Here is a 22,150-nt window from a genome sequence, read left to right as displayed (position 1 = left end):
TTATTACCAGTCACACATTTTATTTAGTTATCACTTATTTAAAACTTCCTATCCTCCACCAGCCCTATGGGACTAAGGTCACCAAGCTACGAGATAGAAGCCCCCTCCATATGCTACTCTACCCTACCCATGCTCATCCTACGACAATTTCCCGTAGGCATGCATACTCCCATCCCAACCCCAATGATCATAACTTTCAGAAGTACAATGGAAGATCGGGCCTCGTAAGTCACCCGATAAAGATACGTGCATGTACTCATGTGTGGCACACCACCATCACGAAGATCACAACACAAGGACAGGAATGAGAACACAATGCAAAGAAAACACCTAACTAAAAGCAACACAAGAAGGATGGATTCTACACGAATCCCAAGCCAATAAAACTATACATCATAAAATCACTCAACCGGCCTCAATTCGAGAGTATGGATTCTACAGGAATTCCAATGATGCAACAAGACCAAACATCATGAACTTACTCAACCGGCCTTAATCCGAGAGTATGGATTTTATATGAATCCTAGCGTTCACGAAACAAAAGAAAAGGTCTAAAAGAAACAAAAACACCAAGTATAAAATCACTCAACCGAACACAACATCGAGAGTACGAATGCAACATGCATCCCAAAACAACATAAAAGTGCAAAAGTGGTCTGACTGATATCCAAACATATCATCCAAGTCCATGACCCACATTGTGTCGAGAAAACTCGAGAAAATAGGGTGGCATGCAAAATGAGGTAAAAACCCCAAATTTTAGAAAAAAAATTCCAAAATTAAAACTTTGGTCTTTGGGTTCAAAAATTCAAAAAATCCAAAAATAAATGGAATCGGACACCGTATGCAAAAACAACCAGCATAACGGTGCAAAACTCCAAACCCTCATCCCAAAAAATATGGAAATGTTCATACCCGCCCAACTGGGTAGAACTAACATACAAAAATGGAGGGGAACACTAGTTCTCAGCCTCCAAACAAACGGCTACCAAAAATAGAAGTAAAAATAGAGCTGAAACAATAAAACAGGAAAGCCTTACCTCACAGTCAAAAGGTCAAAACAAAAAACTGAACCAGAAAATAAAACGCCTGCAGAAGTGGCTGAAAATTACGGCAATCCAAGGTTTCCCTGAGCTCAATCCAATGAGCTCAACCTTGCGACAATCCCATGCCTGTAGCTCCCACAACGAATAAAACAGTAAATCCTCATGAAGAGGATTTTGGGTTTTACTCTCCAACTTTCCAATTCGAAAGTGCGAAGTGAGGAATTAAATTCTTTTTTGGATACTTATTCACTTTTTGGGTGAATAATCGATTAGGGCATTTAACCAACCAATCTAGTTAAACCCTGAATCGACCCAAACGAAAACAAGCTATTCCTATAAATAGGAATTCATCTATGGAAAAGCTTCTAGGAAATAAAATAAATCAATTAAAAAGCCTGAAAACCCAAAAACACATAAATTTTCTTAATAACTTTCGCGACAATGCGAATCTCTAAATGCACAGACACGCTTACTGGTCTAATCACATAATGCAAATGAGTTCAGATTTAATAATCACCGAAAGGTTTAAATTTAAACATTTTAATAAAGGATACGTCGATCATATAAGGACGACATTGGTAAAATATGAATGGCTGAATCACTAACTCCTTGTGCCACTGCCAGGGATATAAATCTTGCACACTAAACAACATGATCAAGTGCAATTGCATATAATAGCATAGCTGAAGCAATAAATGCATTAGATCACCTAATTTAACCATTTATTTAATTATATTAAAATAATCTATTTACATCACTCACGTTCGCATAAAGCATAACAACGTAGGAAAGTAGTAAATAACCATAGCATTAAATCCATCACCTAACATAATCAAAGGTAAGTCCAAATACTAGATAACCAGATATCATCATAAAAACACACTGTCATCTCAAAATGGCATCATCATGCAATATGATTAACTAAACAACATAGTATTCTAATATCTATGATACTAGAATCAAGGTGAAACATCTAACCCTCAAGTCACCTCAAATGTAAAACATCACATAAGTAAAAATTATCTCATAGATCAAAATATAACAAGGTAAATGCCTGCAACATAGAACCAAAGAATCCAACATGAACAATCCATTCTAATTACTTAAGCATTTAATAATGATTGATTACTCTGCATTAAAAAGGTATTTAAAACACATAAACAACCATAGTCATAAACATGACTAACCACTGCTATAAGAACCTAGTCCAGTGTAGCATGGTAATAGTACATAGTGCAATCTCTGCACACATCTCAAGGTAATCACGAAACAACCTCATGATACCACATCAATCTTGGTAACCACTGGCACAAACCTCAGTGAACCAAAAATCACACCATAATCTCAAAGATCAGTCAAAAGCATAATCAAAGCAACTCATACAGAAACATAAATCCAAACACCTCAACGGTGTAGACCACTCAAGGTCACAATCATGATCCCATCACAACAAAAGATCAGCAAGGTTGCATCCATCAGGATGACTTACAGAAGTCAAATGGGAGAGGCACTACACTCACTTTTTAGACAAAAATGATGTTTTTTTCCTATTTTTGAAATTTTCATCAAATAGTGTCAAAATTTGACACATTTATAGTTTAAATATCAGAAAACTTCAATAAGAGAAATTTTAGTGCTTGGAGTTTACTTTTTGAATATGTAATTTATTTGAATACCCATATGACAAATTTGTTATTTTGATATAGTCTTTAAAAATTACTTTTTTTAAAAGTTTGTTTTAGGACCATACCACACTCGTGTATGCACAAAATAATTTGACACAAATAAATGAATTTTTGTGAATCCTTTTAAAGAAAGTTACCTGACACACCAAATATTGATTGTTAGAATCTGAAAAGATTAATAACCTAGAAAACTAGCACAAAGAATAGATATATATTTATTATGAATGCAAATGATAAAAAATCAAAATAGCAACACAGAGTTATCTCCAAGAGAGTAATTCAAATGCTAGAAGAAAAATAGCATTAAGAGGATGCAAAAGCAAGAGATGCAAATACAAGCTAGGTAGCATGCTTATATAGGCTAGGAAGAGGGAGGATATGGCAACATCAACCAATGAGGAGCAACCATCTATCGGACTAAAGATAGAAAAGTATCTTCCCAAGATAGCTAATGCATGCTCACATGTAAGAAGGTGATACCTCACAACTATTCACCTAATAAGACATGCTTTATTAACCTAAGAAAGATTATTAAAAGTGTAGGAAAAACCTAGCAATATAGGGAAAAATAAATAACCTACTAGAAAATAAAAAATTATAGTAACACCCCCCCATAAGCGAAGCTTAGGTGGATGTAGAAATGGGTCTCGACAAGTCAAGCCTGATGAGGTACCCATGTACATAAAATTCCCCCAAAAGAGAGAGAAAAGAGACCCCCAAAAAAAAAGTCAGGACTCCGAGTGAGAGAAAGAGGCCCCCCAAAAGATGAAGCATCCCACACCCCTAGCAAAGCTTGCAAATGAAGGAACTTGCTCTTAGTGAAGGGTTTGGTGAAGATATCAACAACCTGCTCAGAAGTCGAACAATAGCAAAGGTTGATGACATGACCATGGATGAGCTCCTGGATGTAGTGCATGTGGACCTCTATGTGTTTAGTCTGTTGATGATGGACCGAATTCTGTGAGATTTAAAAGGCACTCTAGTTGTCACAAAATATGATTGATGGTCGTATAATCTAGATACCAAACTCATTGAGAAGATGTTGAAGCCAAATGGCCTCAGTGGAAACATTTACAACCCCCTAATACTCAACCTCAGTAGAAGATAGAGCAATAGTAGACTTCTTTTTGCTTGACCAAAAAACATGACCTAAACCAAGTGAGAAGTTGTAACCTAAAGTAGACTTGTGATCCTGAGAATCACCTGCCCAATCTAAATCTGTGTAGCTCACCAAATCAAGCTCAATACCTGCTATGTAGTGAATCCCAAAACTGTGAGAACCCTAAATGTAGTGAAGGATCCACTTGTCTATTTTCTAGTGTAGCTCATGAGGCTCTCGCATGAATCGAGAGACCATGCCTATAACATATGAGATGTCAGGTCTCATATGAGTCAAATAAATGAGACTCCCAACAAGTGGTGTACAAAGTGCCATCAACAAGTGGAGAACACTGAGCCTCAAGTTTGACTCCAAAAAGGAAGGGAGTCAGAGTAGGCTTATAGTCAACCATATGAAAACTCAAGAGTAAATCTAGAGCATACTTGGACTATGTGATGGTGATCCCGAAAGGAGATTGAAAGATCTCAATCCCAAGAAAGTAATGTAACAAGCCCAAGTCAGTCATCAAAAAATTGTCCTAAAGGGCAACTTTGATAGCCTTATTGGTGGATGAAGAACTTCCTCTAATTAGCAAGTCATCAACATAAAAAACAAAAAATAGAAGTGAATCACCCTATTGTAGAATGTAGACATTAGGATTAGAATGGCACCGAGTGAACCCAACTGATAGAAGGAAGGAGTCCATCTTGGCATACTAGGCTCGAGGAGCCTATTTGAGGCCATAGAGAGACTTCTGAAGATGACACACAAGTGAAGAATCTTGAAGGAAGCCCTATGGCTGCTCTATATAGATCTCCTCACGAAGGTCACCATGAAGAAAACTAGATGTACAATAGCAATTATGGCTTCTTATATGCTTTATGTAGCTAAGAAAATTATTACTGGTAACCTAGATAATTATGACTTCTAGTGAAGGTTCAAATTTTTTTGTTGGTCACTAATGACCTTTTTTTCCTTTGAGTTGCAATTTCTTTCTTCTCTAGATTTATCCAGTTCTATCTTCAAAGTGTTGTAGTTTCTTGTACTTTTGGAGTGAAACTTCATTCAAACTACTTGCAAGTATAATTGTTTTGAAGAGCTTTAGAGATTCTTACTATCTTCTTTCTTATGATGAAGTTCAAGTGTCAGTTAGTCTTTCAGAATGTTGTCTTGAATAAGAAATTAGAAGGCTTAATTGCTTGTATGGGAAACCATAACTGTAAATCTTTATTGGAGTTTCTTGTCTCATTAATTGTATATTGTGACAATCTTTAATTTGAAACTTGGGAGATTTCATGTACATTTTTCTTTTAAATTTGAGATTATTTTGAATTAGATTTCTATTCTACAGTTTATGTTTGTTGATTGATAAATTGTACTTTTATATTTACTAAGTTGTTTAAAAATAATAATCAATTGCTAGTTCATTCTTTAGGGCCACTGTAAGAAGTTGGGTCTCACTTTTGGACAAAAATGGAATGTTTTTTCTATTTTTGGAATTTCTTGTCAAATGATATCAAAATTTTACATTTAGAGTTTAAATTAAAAAAAAAAATCAATAATAGAAATTGTAGTGCTTGGAGTTTACTTTTTGAATATGTAATTTATTTGAATACCCATATGATAGAATTTTTTTAATATAGATTTTTAAAAATCACTTTTTAAAAATGTTTGTTTTAGGACCATACCACACTTGTGTATACACAGAATAATTTGACACAAATAAATGATTTTATTTTTTAATCCTTTTAAAGAAAGTTACCTGACACACCAAATATTGATGAGAATATTTTTCCTTAATTTTTATTAAATAACTTTTTGATAAGTTTTTAATTGGCGATTAAGATAATTTAAAAACCTCACATGTGGGACACCATAATTTGACCAAATTTTACTTTAAAAAAAAATATTTTTAACTTCAAAAGAATTGTATGCATATTGATGACATTTAAATTAATTTAAGAAAAAACTAAAATTAAAAAAAGTTATTAAAGTATTTGTGAACCTCACTATTTTATGTTTAGGTGACTCTTTTAATTAATAAATAATATAAAAATAGTAAAGAAAATCATAGCACTACAAAATTTATATTTCTAAAATCAAAACAGTAAGAGCTCCAAAGGTTTTTCTTTTGTCAAAACAATCGATCGAACTTGACAATAAACACTATGGCAAAGCTCAAATTTGTCAATTAATTGCCTTTGCCAAATTTTGAGAGGTCAAGGCCTAGGCTTGGTCACACCAAGCCTATACCATGCTTTTATCTAAGCCAAAACCTGTGGCTAAGTGATGGTTATCATCCATGTCTTTAAAATTAGGAGCCCATATTTTGAATTCAAAAAATGGTTGCCAAATTTGTATTTGGCTATTGAGTATGAACTATGTGCCCATTTTATAAATTAAGTGCCCAATTGTTTAAATAATGGGTTACCACGCCTGATTCTAAGATAGCCATTAGGCCCCAAAAATTGCCCCACTAATGGGGAGGCCAATAAATCCTCTAACGTGCCACAATATATGGGTTATAATGGGTCCTAAACAACATAAGGATACACTTCTCCAAAACAAGGATGATCTTCAACATCAAGGGTGACTTGTACTAGATCACTATCCCCAAATTTGAGAACTTCTAAAACCCCTAAGAGTTCTCAACTCTTCCCATCATTTTATTCCTCTCAAAACTTTGCATTTTCCTTGAGGTTCAAACCCTCAAACTCCACTAGAACCCTCAATATGACCTATTACCACTTCACATGTGTGGAATGGACCCTTAATAACCTTATATCACCAAAACAAGTGATTTAAGTAACTTTTATCCTTCACAACACATTACAACCAAAATTGGCAAAGTTAAGCATAATTAGGAGACCTAATTCAGTTAGGCTTGCCTATTTAGTTTTTAGAGCCTTCCATTGAATTCCTCCACAAGACCCTGCAAAAAAATGGCATTTCTAGGTACCATTTTGGGAGTACTATCAAACTGTAGAGAACCAAGTTCTAACTCACACAACTCCTACCTAAATGGTCATAGGGCTATTTTAGTAATTAGGCCAAATTGGCTCAAGTTACAAAGAAACTCCTTGTTTTATTGACTTTAGAACCTAAAGAATCCCTCAGTTAGCTTGGGATATATCCAAGACCTCTAAATCCACCTTAGATTTCAACTTATCCACTCCACCCCATCATCTGCAATCAAAATTGCACTATGTTGTTTTCCATGCACATGGAGATATAGGGCTAGGACATCAATTTTCTCACAAATTCCCTAACCTCTATGTCTATTTTTTAAAATATTAAAGTATATCCTCATAGTAGAGATAATATTTGCACAATCCATAGAATTCTTGTATAGTGTTTCTGGATTCAATTGTGTTACTATTTTTGCATCAACATTTTAGATCACACTCTGTGATCCATCATCAAGATGAAGAAAGATCTTTCTACATCTTGATGATGGATCATAGAGTATGATATGAACCATTGATGAAAAAATAGTAGCATAATTGAATCTAAAAACATTCTAAGTATATTCTCATAGCTTGAATTTCCCCTTGAGCCATAAATTTTTAACAGTGGAAATTCAAACTAGAGGCATATTTAATTACATTGAACCCTAGGTTATGATGTCCAACCAAACTAGTGTACAAAAAATTTCACAAATTCTTTGAATGGAAATCAAACTGAGAAAGTGAATATATTTAATGTAATTTCCAACTTTGGCACTCATTAATCCATACCAATCAATTATTCCTACAAGAAGGTTCGTACACAATAAATTAGATAAAGAAATCAGACAAGTTTTTGTTGCTTCTTCATCCAAAATCTTCCAACCATCCTCTTGATATGATCCAAGGGAATTTATAATTTTTTACAACTTCCCCAACTGACTTCAACCGTCATTTGAATTGGTTAGTTGTTCGGAGCAATTATTAAATGAAAAGTTGTAACTTTTTAGTAAGAAATGCAACTTTTGCCATGTCAATTTGGTATACCTGATAAAGCTATCCAACACCTATTAAATGACACTATTAGACCATCTTATATTTTAATAGGTCCTTCATGACCATTACAAATCAAATTGACCCTTGGAACAATAATTACATAATTTTGGCCCATATGACCCTAGATGGCTACCCAAACTTTGACATCACTCCTAACAATCTCATTACAAAATTATAAAATATGACTTATGGGTATTGATAGAGAATTGTTTTCTAAACCTATACCATCCCTTAACTTGGACTTTATTCATGATCTTGTGTGCTTTTGCACCATAGTTCCCCTGATAGGAAAGTCTCAAGTCCTCTTAGAGACTAACTATTCTAAATCTCTTCTTTTCTATAATATGTTCCTCCTTCAACCAAGTAGCCTTTGATGTTGGATTTTATTTCCACTTGACCAAGTGCTCCATATACACCTCTTTTCTTGTCTAATTTTATATCTCACTATCTAAAATCCTCTCCATTTCATGTTCAACTATAAGAGGCGAGTCTGCAATTCAGTCCTTTATGTTATCCTTGAACTCTTCATCTCCTATTTTGGTAGATGTCTAACATCTAAAGGGTATCAAGTCTAATACACACACACACACACACACACACACACACACACACACACACACACACACACACACTGATGATGATGATGATGATGATGATGATGACAAGTCTATCTTATAGGCATTGTTTCCATATTTGGAGAGGATTTTATAGGGGCATATCCTCCTTATCTTCAGGTTGATGTAGCTTTCTTTTGGTAACCTATCCTTGTTAAGGTGTACCATTACCAAGTCTCCTTCCCTAAATTGTACATCCCTTGTTCTCTAATCAAATTGAGCTATAATTTTCAATAAATTTTGACTAAGAGCTTCCCTAACCAACTTATGAATATCTCTCATGGCCTTTACAAAACTTTCATCATGACCACTCCCATTTTTTTGTCTCCTTTAAGTCTCTAAGTTCCATGAAACCTCTTGGGTGGATGCCATACACAATCTAAAATAGAATTCTTCTTGAGCTTTTGTCTATGGAGCCATTATAGGAAAGTTATGTATGTGGCAATAAAACATCCCAACTCTGTCCATGTTCCTTTGTCAGATATCTAAGGAGATTTATAATGATATTTTTACTACCTCAGTATGCCCATTAGTTTTGGGATGATAGGTATAATCGAAGGATAACAATGTCCCCAACTTTTTCCATGGGGTCCTCCAAAAATGGCCCACAAACTCCAAATCTACATCACTAACTATAGACAAAGGAAAGCCATGATTTCTCACAACTTCCTTAAAGAAGAGATGGGCTATGTAACATAAATCATTTGACTTCTTACATGTGATGAAATGATACATTTTACTAAGCCCATCAACAACCACAAAGATGTTATGAAAGCCTATTTTAGTCCTAGGAAATCCTAGTACAAAATCCTTGCTCAAATATCCCAAGGCCTATTTGGATTTGGTAAGGGTTGGTAAAAGCCTACATTGGTTGATACCCTATTTTCCTTCTAACATATAGTGCACGATTCCACCACCTTCCTTGCATCACTTTGCAACTTTGGAAAAAAATTAATATTGCCTAGGGTAGAAAGAAGGAATTGGGTCTCAAAACTATGAAAAATCATGGATTTAGATCTTACTCCTTTCGAAATGGGCACTCATCTTTTAAAAATAGGCACTCATATTACACTAGCATGCATGATCCAAATTTCAAAAACAATGGGCACCCAATTTTTTTTTAAATGAGTGCCCATTCTTTTGATTTTTAACAAGCAAGTGTATGTTTTCAGAAAAAAATATTATTTTTGAAAACAAGTGCATATTTTCTTTAAAAAATTATTGAAATCAAGTGCATGTTTTTTTAAAATAGATTTGGATTCAAAATGCATTTTCAATTGCTGGTTTAATTTTAAAAAATAGGCACCCATTTTTTGAACTTCAAATAATGGGCACCTATTTTTAGCATGGGGTGAGATTTTTCCCCTATGTCATTTTTTTTTCAGGATAGGTGGGACCAAGCCTATGCCTTGATTTGATGCATGAACATCCTTGGGCTATTGGAAATCTTACATCACCCAAAAAATATATTTATGGTTTTATGTTTGTAGTTGCTTATGTAATAATTTGTACTAGCAAACACTTTGTTTATTATTTCTAGATTTTGTGAGGTTGGCTTCATATTGTGGATATATGATGGATCCTTATGCTAAGTGCATTTCCTTTTATGTGATAGTCAAGGAAATTTATGCTTCATCTTCTTAGGTGCTTATTTTCCATGTTGTTCTTCATATGATGCATGGTATTTAATTTGACGAGGTTCTATGTTTAAGATTTATCTTGTATGCTCTTGGATTTAGGTAGTTAGTTAATGTATGGACCTATACTTAAGGCTGCATAATGTTATCTCATATATTATGTATCTACTCATTAATTAATTGAGGGTAACATGTTCTATATTATAATGCATATATGCTATTATTGGAGATTGTGAATTCTAAGCCAACATGTGTATCGTGATGGCTATATATGTAATTACCTCAAGTCTTAGAAAGTAGTATTCAATTGATAGTCTAGAAGTATCATTCAAGTGGATACTTAGAGGATCCTTGAATAACACAATTTGGTCTATAATCTAGAATGTATATGGCCATAACTAGGAAGGCCTTATAGCCTAGCATATAGTATGTTTTATCAAGTGAGTTTTCTCATGAATCAATGAAATGTATGGTGAACATTTGATGTAATTAAAGATTTGATGTTTGCTTGCAGTTATATCTTGTGTATTTTTTTTGTGTTATATTTTTTGCAGGCTTGGTCATCTCCTTTGGACGTAGTATACCTACCTTGTACTACATCATGACCTCTCAGGATTTGGCTAAGGCATTGAACTAACAAATTTGGGCCTTGCCACAATTTTTAGAGCATCTTTCCAATCAATTTTTTTGACAAAACAAAAATTCATTAGAACTCCCACTATCTTGATTTCAAAAATGTAAATTTTATGGTGTTATGATTTTATTTATTATTTTTGCATTCTTTTTTACTCAAAGCTGGTACCTAAATGTAAAATAGTGAGGTTCACTAAAACTTTTTAAAAATAATTTAATTTATGACTTTTCTCAAATTAATGTATATCTCATCAATCTAAATTCAATTCTTTTAAAGTTGAAAATACATAATTTTTGAAGAAAGTGATTTTTCTATCAAATCATGGTCTCTGTACATGAGAGGTTTTAAAAATTAGCTTAGTAGCCAATTAAAATTAATAAAAAATATTATTTAATAAAAAATTAAAGGAAAATATTATCATCAATATTTGGTGTGTTGGATAACTTCCTTTAAAAGGATGTACAAAAATTTGTTTATTTGTGTCAAATTATTGTGTCCATACACAAGTTTGGTATGGTCCTAAAATAACCATTTAAAAAAAATATTTTTTAAAGATTCATACCAAAAAAAAATTGTCACATGGGGATACAAAAAAATTACATATTCATAAAGTAGACTTCGAGCACTATAATTTGTATTCCTAAAATTGTCTAATATTCAATCTCTAAGTGCTTCAAATTTTGGCATCAGTTGAAAAGAAACTCAAAAAATAGGAAAAATAGTTCCATTTTTTTTCCCAAAAGTGAGACCCAACTTCTTTTACTTACCCCCTAACAAGGTCCAATGTCTTTTTGAGTCCAAAGCATGTTGGTCTTAGATTGGTTTTGACAATTGAGTGTCAACACACTTAAGAAATTTATAAGTTGATGCCGAGTATAATACAGATACTGAGCTACAATATGTGTCAAGCTAGAAATTCAACAGGTGCCAAGCAGATAGACAGTGCTAAACAAGTTTCAAGTGTCGAGTGACAATTGATGCCGAGCTAGTATATGTGCTAAGCAAAGTATAGGAGTCGAGAAAGATAGAATTCCTTTAGAAGCCAAGCAAGACAGAATTCCTATACATGTCGAGCATCAGTAATCATAAGTGGCGAGTAACACAGAATCAACATAGGATTTTGTGCCCTCACAAACTCAAATGTAAACTATTTTTGAGCCGACTCAAGATGAATCTTAAAGGATCTAAGAGATAAGATCGAATCCTTTTAATTATCTATGAAATCAACATGCAACCAATCAGAAAAATGGAAAGAATTGAGTGGGAAAGATGGATGAATCTCAATCGTAGATTCATACCTAACCCTAAGTCTCGAAACTTTTTTAAGGAGGTCGAAACCCCATAATGCATGTATGGTATGAGAATGGAAGGAGAGAATGCTAGTGAAGTTTAGAGGGGTGTGAAGACTTAGAGGAAGAACAACATTGCAAAATCAAGTTGATCAGAACAAAGTATTAGCATTTCAAATAGACTCATATCAGATCAAGAAAGATCATATCAAATTGGACAATACAAGGATCTAAAATCTGCAATTGAAGATTGTAAGTCATCAATTCAACACATTCTACAATACTTTCTAGCCATTATATTAGGAGAATGAAAATCCTATGATGATAGGTTGGTTTAACAGCCATATTGTAAATCCTTTAATAGGGTGACATTCCAAGTGAGTGCTTGTAAATCCTTTAGATAGGTCACTATTAATAGGGTGTTAGAGCCCTTAACAAGGTAGGCCTCTCACAGGGTAGACCATTGATGATGCTCAAACTTTGTAACCTTGACAAGTTACATATTGTTGCAATGATAAGTTGTGCATGTCATCCCCACTCCAGTTTTACCTTCTCATTTTGGAGGGTTTTTGGGTGATCAAATCTTGTGTTATCTATTTTCATGCATGTCTTTACTTTCATGTAAATTAAATGTGTTACATGCATGTGATTGATTTCAGTTAAGAAGTTTTAGAGGTTAAAGTTTGTTACTTCTGATTCAACCCCCCCCCCCAGAAGTAAATCTTCCCACTTATAAATTCCAACAAAGTGACCCCCTAAGATCTCCACAATGTTTCTCCCACAGTATTGTTCCCCTCATGGAACACTTTGGCATAGAAAGTTGGCTCCCTTTAAAAAATAGTCATTGCAAAACAAAGTTAGAAAAGTCTAAGTAGAAGTTGTTCTCAAATTGTGTGCAACTTTTGTAGGCTTGTTTGAAGTCATCATCAGTGTGATATATGTACTTCAAGGCTTCCATTCCTATACTTTGTAATTGGATTTCCTGAGCTATGAGTGCCCTAGTTCTTAGAGAATCTTCTACCTTATTAGCCTACCCTTTCTTGTTGTTTATATTGAAATTGAAAGCTTGTATGCTCTCCATCCACTTCATATGCATGTGGCTTAGATTTTATTGTCATTTCAAGAAACTCAAAGAATTTATAACTATTATTTTTGAGATTTAATATTTTGTCCCTTGAGCTTTTAAAATCTTGGAGGATTTTTTGTTGGATGGAACAATGCAAATCTAAGTTGTGATTACAAAAGATTTGTGCAAGGATAGATCAAGAGTAAGTTATTGGAGGTTGTCAAACTTGGTGTGGGCTAATGAGACATACTTTGGGTGAATATATTGTAAATTAGAGGAAGGTCAAAGACAAGTTCAATATATTTCCAAATGAGAAGCAATTGAAATCTTGTAGCCCATTTGTCAAGTTGAGGCAATTGCACTATGGATTGGAAGATATGTAACTGATGAGAAGAACGATGGTTAGGGTTGATGATGAATGAATTCATAGATAAGATGAGAATAAAACCAAAGATATATTAGGAGGTCTGCATGTTAAAGATATGAATTTTTTGGAAATGTATTTATTAAATAAGAGTTCAATAATGTTAGAGTAGTTGAGATTACAAATGTCGAGTTGTCATATATTGATCAAGAAGAAGATTATTTGGCTTCTTAAAATAATTTAATTTTAAGGTAGAAGATACAATTTTAGGTTTCTACTAAGAATGAGGTAAATAAGTCTATGAATTTTATTTTTCTTACAAGTTTTAGAGGTTAAGGAAGGCATGGATGCATGGTTGATTGTCATGATCAGTTAACTAGATCCGATGGGTTGGTTGAAGATTATCTTTTTGTTAAGGTTGACAATGAGGGTTTTGATGATAAGGAGGTTAACCTAGTTGGTTTTGTTGAATGGGCTTACTATTGTTGGGGTTAACAGTATGTCTAATAGTGCTAATAGCATTATTATTGTTAATAAGTGTGAGGGTATGAATTTTTATCAAATTTTTAATCTTTGTAAGGACATTTTTTATAGATTTTTCATTTGTGATGATGATCCTATTATTGGTAAAGATTTGCAAACTGATTTGTTTCGGTTGAGTAGTGATTTTTTGAAAAGATCACTTTGTGGATGTGAGAGAAAACATAAGTTTCTTGATTGATTATATTGATCAAGTTGCTTTGTGTAGAAAGATATTGTTGTTATATGTGTCATAATGGAGGTATGGAAAGATGAGTAATATTTCTTTGGTAGGATAAAATATGTGTACTTGAGGATGGACATACTATGACTCAATATGAAGATAGATTTGAAGACTTACATCTTAGAAGATCAAATTGCTACGTATAAAGGAATGAGAAGTAATTTTCAGTAGGCGGTTGAAGAAGTAATGAAGGGTGTACAATTGTAAAAAGATTTGATGGATGGATCTAAATCTGATAAATGATAAAGGATCATAGTGGTTCATTCATAGGAGGTAATCAATTCAGTATTGTTGACAAATAGATGCTAGAGTATGGTTGGAAGTTGGACATGAATGGATATAAGTGGATGAAGGTGTCAAAAGGGTTTGTGAAGTGGAATATAGATCTAACACTTGATTTTTGATTGGTCAATTTGGTCTTGTCTGATGATTTGTTGTCTAGTTTTTTCCAATGCATAGAATATGCAAATCAGAGTTAAGAAGGAAGAGAGTTGTGATGTATAATTTCATATTCTTGACCACGTAGGTTGTTAAAATAAACATCAAAATGAAGTCTGGGTCTAAAGATCTATGCAATTATTTGGCATCATCAATTAACCCCAAGTGTCCAAAGAAAGAGCATCCTGGATTCTTGGCAATCATGTATCACCGAAGAAAAAAAAAAAATTTGTTTACCTATTGTTACGTTAGAGTTGAGTAGTTTCATTGTTCTAGGTAATGATCATTCTAGTTGGCTCATTATCTTATGTGATCCTTATGGTGTGATCTAGGCATCATGGAGATCATATGTCTAGCTCCACAACTCGTCCCAATATTTCTATATGAAGATATCTTATGGTTGGTCGGGTCCTATGTTTGGTTTCTTTTTCTAATAACTAGGTGGACAAGATTTGGCTTCTAATGGTCATTTATAACTAATGAAATTAATTGGAACATTGTTCCATGTTCTTAACATGTAGGCAATCTCTATATACATGCTTGCACATTGTGATGTGTCTATTTCAGGTGTAATTATGGATTCAGATCCTTATCTATGTGTTTGTGATACATTTCTTTATCTTGGAGATTGTTGATTAGATAAGATGACTTGTGGGTGGTAATCTTTTATATAAGTAGGCTAATTATTCTTGTTTAGGAGCATGGAAAAGATAGAGGATAGCTTGAAGGATAGTATTTGATTTCGTAAATAATCAAGCTTGTATTTGTAGAATGTAGGACTCCATATTCATAGGCTAATTGGATAAACTTTCAGTTTTATGTCAATGAACTATTGGCTTAACTAGTTTACTCTATTTTTTGGTATCTCTATTTTTCTTATTCAGTCGTGTTGACTCCATTTGCAAGGTTGGACATCTCCTAAGTTGAACTATCATTTCTTGACTACATCAAGAAGACTAGGTATGATACTAATTGAGGTGGACTTTGAAGTAGGATCCGAAGGTTCTCAAACAATTTTCTTTCCCTAGCTATAAATTTGATTCAAATATCTCCTCTCTACATTATATTAATATATACAGATACAATAAAATTCAATAAATCTTGTATACCTCCTCCTAAAGGCTAGTATTAGCATGATCAAAGGTCGTTATTAAAATTGTTTTTTATTAGATTCTAAGAATTCCATTTTTTTGTTCTAGTTCAACCTTACAATTTTAGCACATTACACTTGAGTACTTTTTCTATGCATTTATCGTAAGCTTCTATTACCTTGATCTCAAATTAGGGTCACTTGTTGTATTGTACTTTGTTGTGTAACTATTTCTTTTGTTATATGTATACAATTTATATCTAAAAGTAAATTCTTAGTACTTAGTTTACAACTAAAATGGTATTCTTATACAACTAGACATAATAGTGATAGTCTAAACCTATCTGTAATGTTTTTTAGGAATGTTATATTTCTATTATGAATTTTTTATAGCATCAAAATATTTAGAATATCCATTACAAGCTTATAGGTTGATGGATGATCATTAACTTATTTGATAGTAGCTAACCCAGATTAATCATTTATAAGGATAAAAATAATGTCAAGTAGAAACACAAATATTATTCCAAAATGGTTCACAATTAAGGCTAATGTAGTTAACTATAGCTAAAACACAAACATAAATGTTAGAATTTGATAATTGATAATTTAAGTGACTTGAGGTAATCCCCATAAATATAATGCACAACTTGAAACTTTTGGCATTGTTGTCTACATATCAACATTTACATTTTGAAAAAGTATAACTCAAGAAACTTGAGATTTAAAATTCAGATTTGTAATTCTAGGCTACAAGCACATCCTAGTTTAGAAGACATGAACATGGTTGTTTCCTATTCTATGAAGATAGAAATCTTATAGATAAAGTAACTATGTTTAAAATGTGTGATTGTTTACCATGTCAAAATAGATTAGTTAAATTCTAACATTATGTAGCATTTAGCATATCTAGATAGTATAACATGAAATTAAAAAATATAAAGAAATAAAAATACAAGATATACATTTTTATCATTTATTTTAATTAAATATACAACAAAATTTGATTTCAAATTATCAAATTTGAAACATTTCAACTAACCATTCTATGTTCAAGAATTTAACAATTGAAAAGCAATAGTTAAAAAAGTTAGGAAGCTCCTCTAGTCAAATTTTCTTTGGATAGCTAAGGTGTTAAAAATTATCCATGTTTTGTTTAAAAACCTATCCAATTTTAATTTCAGTGTAACACGGGGACTCACACCCACCTACAAAACCTTGAAGTACCCATCCCCGAGATATCCCCGTACGGGGTACTTGCGCACCCAAGTAGCCCAACTTTCGTCATTCCACAACCATGCTTCTACTGGAATGGACACTTGGATTTCTATTTGAATTTTGTTTTTTGAATGTTACTATTGGGTATGTAATGTGTTACTATGTTAAATGTTCAATTGTTCTAGTTCATGTTGCAATCTTGATATGTTCAAGTATTCTAATTTGGTATGTTCTATTGAAACATCATTTCATAACAAGCATTTCAAGTTCTATATGTATACCATACAACATACCTCCTTGCCTTGTCCTCCCCTTGCCACCATCCCTTGGCCATCCCCCCGCCATCCCGAAAATGAAACCCATTTTCTTCCCATCCTGATGTACCCAGTACCGGGGTTACATTGTTTTTAATTTAGTGATTATTAATTTTCTAATCATTATAATTTTTTCTTTGTTTCTTTATTATGTTCTTCTATCTTCATGATGGATGTGATCCAAAAGATTGATGTTAAAAAGCATATACAATCGAATCTAGAAACAAAATTGATAGTAGAAATGAATTGGAAAAATCTGATATTATTAATTAACTTGCGATTTCATGTGCTTACCAGGTTTTTATTAATTAACTCACGATTTCATGTGCTTACCAGGTTAAATATAAATGAGACTTGTTTTAAAAACATCTGGAGTAATCTAGGGAATTTTTGGAATACAAATCACATGCATGCGTGGTCATACATTTCATTAATCATATTCTAACAATTTTATTTGCAGAACTCTGCAGAGAATTTTTTATCATGTTAATACAGCTCTCCTGGACTTAAACAGGATGAGACAATACAGCGGATTGGGAAAAATTACAATCAGATAACAAAATATTCATACATACCCACAAACTTTTGCTTCTTCTTAATAGAAAAAAGAACTTAGATTTACATTGGAAAACAAAATGCAGGCCAAAACCCTCAGAAGTATTCACCCCTTCCCTTGAAACCAATTTGCCCAAAAGTGAGGCACAAGAACAATCCCAAATGCCAGCAGATCAGCCACAACCTGCCCATTAAACACAAACCCAGGATTTGTTATAGCTTAACCTCAATTTTATGAACTAAATGTTGAGATATAGTTGTAATCTTTTGAATTAAATTGTTTTTACATTCAGCATTTTGAATTACTCTCAGCAATTCATAAACAGAAAAATTGGGTTTTAGAAAGACATGCTGATAATGAATCACTTCACAAAATTCAATCTATAAGCAAAATCTATGATGTATATATTTACATGAGATATAACATTACCAGAAAGGAGAAGAGAGTGCAGGGCCAGTGGGCCAATGGGAAAGCTCATTGCCAATGCTCTGAAAGAAGAGGCCAGTCAAGCTTTCTCCTTTAATGGCGGGAACGCTTGAAGGAGCAATCCACCCAATCAGACCAAATCCTATCACAGAGAAGTCTTTCCTCAACCAATCTCTCTGAAAGCTGCAATAATCCCAAACCCAATTCATCATTTAGCTATAAATGGAGAAATAGTGATAACAAAAACCATATTAAGTTCTCAACCATGTAATTGTTGCAGGTGCCCTCGTCTTTTGCTTTCTTAGAGGACTTCCAAGCTTCAAAGAGGACCCTGCAAACTCTACATAAGAAATGAAATGAAATGAATCCATATTGAAGGCCAATAACCCAATAATGTATATATTGTGGGTTTTTGAGAGAAAAAAGATAAGAAAAGAATAAAAATGTCGTGGAGAAAATTCATACCAGAGGTTTGATTAAGCATGCATCGAGGAGATTTGGAAAGGGCAGATGAGGTGGCAAGGCCTGCTGGAGATGCAAGAGCTGCTGCCGCCATTGTTGCCATTGGAGGTGAAGATGAGGGAGATAGGATGAATGAGAGATGGGTCTGATAGTTACCAAATTGTGTTTGTCAAGATAGGAAGGATGAGTGGATAAGGAGAGGAGCCAATAGGGGCATTAGATTTTCGATGATGTGGATAAGGTTGGGTATGCTCCCTTCCCCTTCTTGGCTCTTAGTCTGATTTAACCAAAGTACATGTACCCACACTAGGGTATTTATAGCTTTAGGTAAAATGACCCATTAACGACTAAAGAGTAATCTCTAATGCTTTAGTGTGTTGTAGGAGGATATAACAAGTGGTAGATTTAGTATTTATTAAATATTTTAGTGTTAAATTATTGGAGATATGTAAACTTTTAGTCTAGTTTAGTTTGTGTCATGTTAAGTTATAAATGGAGATCATATATTTAATATAATCTACGTAATTCAAACATGTGTATTTAGTAGTCTAATGACGATACCAAAACTTATGAGTAAATTGGCTCAACAAGTGTGTGGAGTATGAAATCACTAATACGGAACACCAACAACATCAATGTTAAGGTTCAAACTTTCAAGCACAATAGTTCACAATCATATAAAATATGTAGTTAGGTGTGTATGAGATGTAGGAAGTATCATATGATGGAGAATCACATTATATATAATTTATGACATTACATTATTTTGAGTAATTATGTCATGTATAATATTTGAACTTTTTAATTAACATTGTTTATTTGGAAGTTTGTGAAAATGAACTAAGTCTACATGCATTACAAATGGATAAGAAAATTTTGATGAAAATTCAGCTTCCCCAAGAGCTAATACAGTTGCGAGGATTTTCTTCATAGGTTCAATTCTTTTTGTATTGGTAATATGACAATTTTTAATTTGGTTCAAGTCAAGTGAGGTTCCAATTAGGGGGCTTGATCTCCACTATAAATGCACACAATTAACATACATAGTCCAAATGCCTGAGTCTAAGTCCAACAAAGGCAAAAACACATGTAAGCACACCTATACAATAAGAGTTCATATCACGAAGTCACACACATAAACACCAACAATGTCAATACAAAGGTTAAAACTAACAAGAACAATAGATCAACAAGGGAAAATTGTCCACAGTTATAATGAATAATGAGGGTTTGAAATTTGGTGGAAATAACAACATTATGATTTAATCATCACATATTAATTGGTTGACTTGAATATCATTTTAGATAAATAACTGTACATTAATTTTTAATATGCTCTTAACAATTATCATTTATTTTTTGACTACATGACAATAGGTTTTGAAGGGACCCTAAAACATGATAAAAAGCAGGTTTTAAATAAAGGGACATGAAACCCACAACAAAAGATATGCAATAAGCTCTAGAAATGGATACAAAATAAGACAGACAAAAAAGGGGTTGTCAAACAACTTACAACCCCCACAAATATATGCTGGCAAACTAGAAAAGGATATACACTAAATCAACAAGTTGCCCCACAAAAAAGGAAAAAATAGCTAGTGGGATCTAAGGGTCATCTTGAAAGAATGAGAGGGGTTCTTTGAATAGTTTCCTTTGATAATAATCCATCCATCTTTGACCTTGATTGTCGCAGAATACCAAGCCAATGATTCTATGGATCTATTAGAACCAATAGCGATAAGGATAGCAGGGTCACCCAAAGAGGCAGAGCCAACACCAATAGTGACAAGCATACCATGCTTACCAAGTGATGCAGAGCTAATACCAACAGAGGGGACAACATTTCTTATTGTAATAGGGGCAATAGTCTCCTTTGGATCAGGAAGAGAAGTAGAAATAATGACACTAGAGAAGTTGGTTGAGTTACTATTTGTAGAGACAACAAACACACCTCTAGTTCCGTCGTTGGATAGAGATGCAACACCTTCCAAAGATGTACCCCTAGTGGAATTAGGAAGAGACTTACCATCATGGGACAACATCGAATTATTGACATGCCCATCCAAATGAGAGGGGCCCTTAAAGTTTGTGTAATGATCATTAGAAGCACCTTTCCATGATGAGGGAGACCTTTTCAATTTAACATACTTTGTCCAACAATTAGCTTCATCATGCCTCATCTTGAAACATTTTCTACATCTGAAAGGGAAGTCTTTATAGTCTAGAGGTTGGACCCAAGAGCCCATTGGAGATTTCAGCTCAAGCTCAATAGATGAACCCTTAGAAGCATCAATATCAACAACAATGTGAGAAAAAGTAGAGTAGAGCATATCTGATGAGTGGGTGAACCCACAAGAATGGGTTCCACTTTAGTGGGACGAACAAAAATGAAAAAAATTGCAAAATGAACTTTTTTTTTATCATGTTCGCACAAACATATTTCGTATGTATGCGCGAACATATGTGATAAATATGTTTGCACAAACATGATTTGCATGTTCGCACAAACATATGTTCACACAAACATGGTAAACATGTTCGTGCGAACGCCGTGTTCGCACGAACATGCAAAATCACAAAAATTTCAACCTTTTTTTCTTTTTTCTTTTTTTGCTCTTTTGACTGCCATAATTGCAGGAGAATGATCTCCTACTGTAAAATAAAAAATGTCAAAATGTGTTGCTCGGAGCAAGCTTTCCAACGACTATAATTTTATTACATAATTTAATCATTAAGACTTTCAAATATGAGTTTAACTCATTATAGGTTCATTACCAATCGAACATCAACCGACTTTGACACCTCGGGAAAATTAGTAAATTAGGTCAAAAAAATTTGAAAAATATGGAGGCACTGGCTTATTGAGATACCTTTCTATTCAAAAAAAAAAAAAATGGTTTATGATAAATTGACTTCAAATTATCTGTGTCAAACGGAATGTATGTCTAAATTACGGTTCATGTCACTTCAAAACTTCATAACTATACAATATTCAACCAAAATAAATCAAACCAAATGAATCCTCTGGATATTGATGTTACAAATCTAACATCGAAAGAATTACTTCATTATCATTTCTAGAAAAAAAGTTGTGTGTCAAACAGACTGTCACTTTTTAAAATATTGAATTTTATTATGTACCACTTTTCGGAGGAGATAAAAACAATTGACATAAATAAATTTTTTTTTTTAGATTAAAAAATATGGTTACAAAGTAGGAACAAGGTACTCAAAATCACTAGTTTATGTCATCTTGAAATTATTTATAGTTTTGGAGATATAGTCACTTGAACGTGACGTTTGTTGCAAAAATATTGATTTCAGTATCAAAATTGGTCAAAAAGTGGAACCCATTATTGTGGGATCACTCGAGTCCTTATCCATCATCAAGAAGTCACCGAGAGCATCACCAAAAATAAGATCCTCCTAAATATAAAGAGGTAGG

At 33.3% G+C, this 22,150-nt stretch overlaps 1 protein-coding gene across 2 annotated transcripts; it reads right to left on the bottom strand.

Moving 5' to 3' along the window:
* Positions 1 to 17,683: 17,683 nt before the first annotated feature.
* On the bottom strand, positions 17,684 to 18,843 carry PSAO (photosystem I subunit O). 2 transcript variants are annotated; one of them, XM_089810242.1, is made up of 4 exons: positions 18,706 to 18,843; positions 18,505 to 18,580; positions 18,244 to 18,423; positions 17,684 to 17,997 (listed from the first exon to the last, which is right to left on the bottom strand). In XM_089810242.1, exons 1-4 carry the CDS (start codon positions 18,803 to 18,805, stop codon positions 17,910 to 17,912), a joined length of 444 nt encoding a protein of 147 aa, XP_089666368.1. In that variant the 5' UTR covers positions 18,806 to 18,843; the 3' UTR covers positions 17,684 to 17,909. The 2 variants fall into 2 exon arrangements, with proteins under 2 accessions (XP_089666368.1, XP_089666370.1); XM_089810244.1 differs by having other exon boundaries at positions 18,505 to 18,571.
* Between the last annotated feature and the right edge of the window lie 3,307 nt (positions 18,844 to 22,150).

This window comes from Cupressus sempervirens, chromosome 11 (genome assembly GCF_028749045.1).
Source record: "Cupressus sempervirens isolate cs-2001-9-10 chromosome 11, ASM2874904v1, whole genome shotgun sequence".
Taxonomy (NCBI): Eukaryota; Viridiplantae; Streptophyta; class Pinopsida; order Cupressales; family Cupressaceae; genus Cupressus; species Cupressus sempervirens.
Note: the sequence above shows the minus strand (reverse complement) of the source record. Positions and strands in the feature narration are given on the sequence as shown.

Coding starts and splice junctions, on each gene's coding strand:
- PSAO (XM_089810242.1), bottom strand. CDS start 18,805: ATGGCAACAATGGCGGCAGCAGCTCTTGCATCTCCAGCAGGCCTTGCC. Junction 18,424..18,504: donor GCACCTGCAACAATTACATG/GTTGAGAACTTA, acceptor GGATTATTGCAG/CTTTCAGAGAGATTGGTTGA. Junction 17,998..18,243: donor GCACTCTCTTCTCCTTTCTG/GTAATGTTATAT, acceptor TTTAATGGGCAG/GTTGTGGCTGATCTGCTGGC.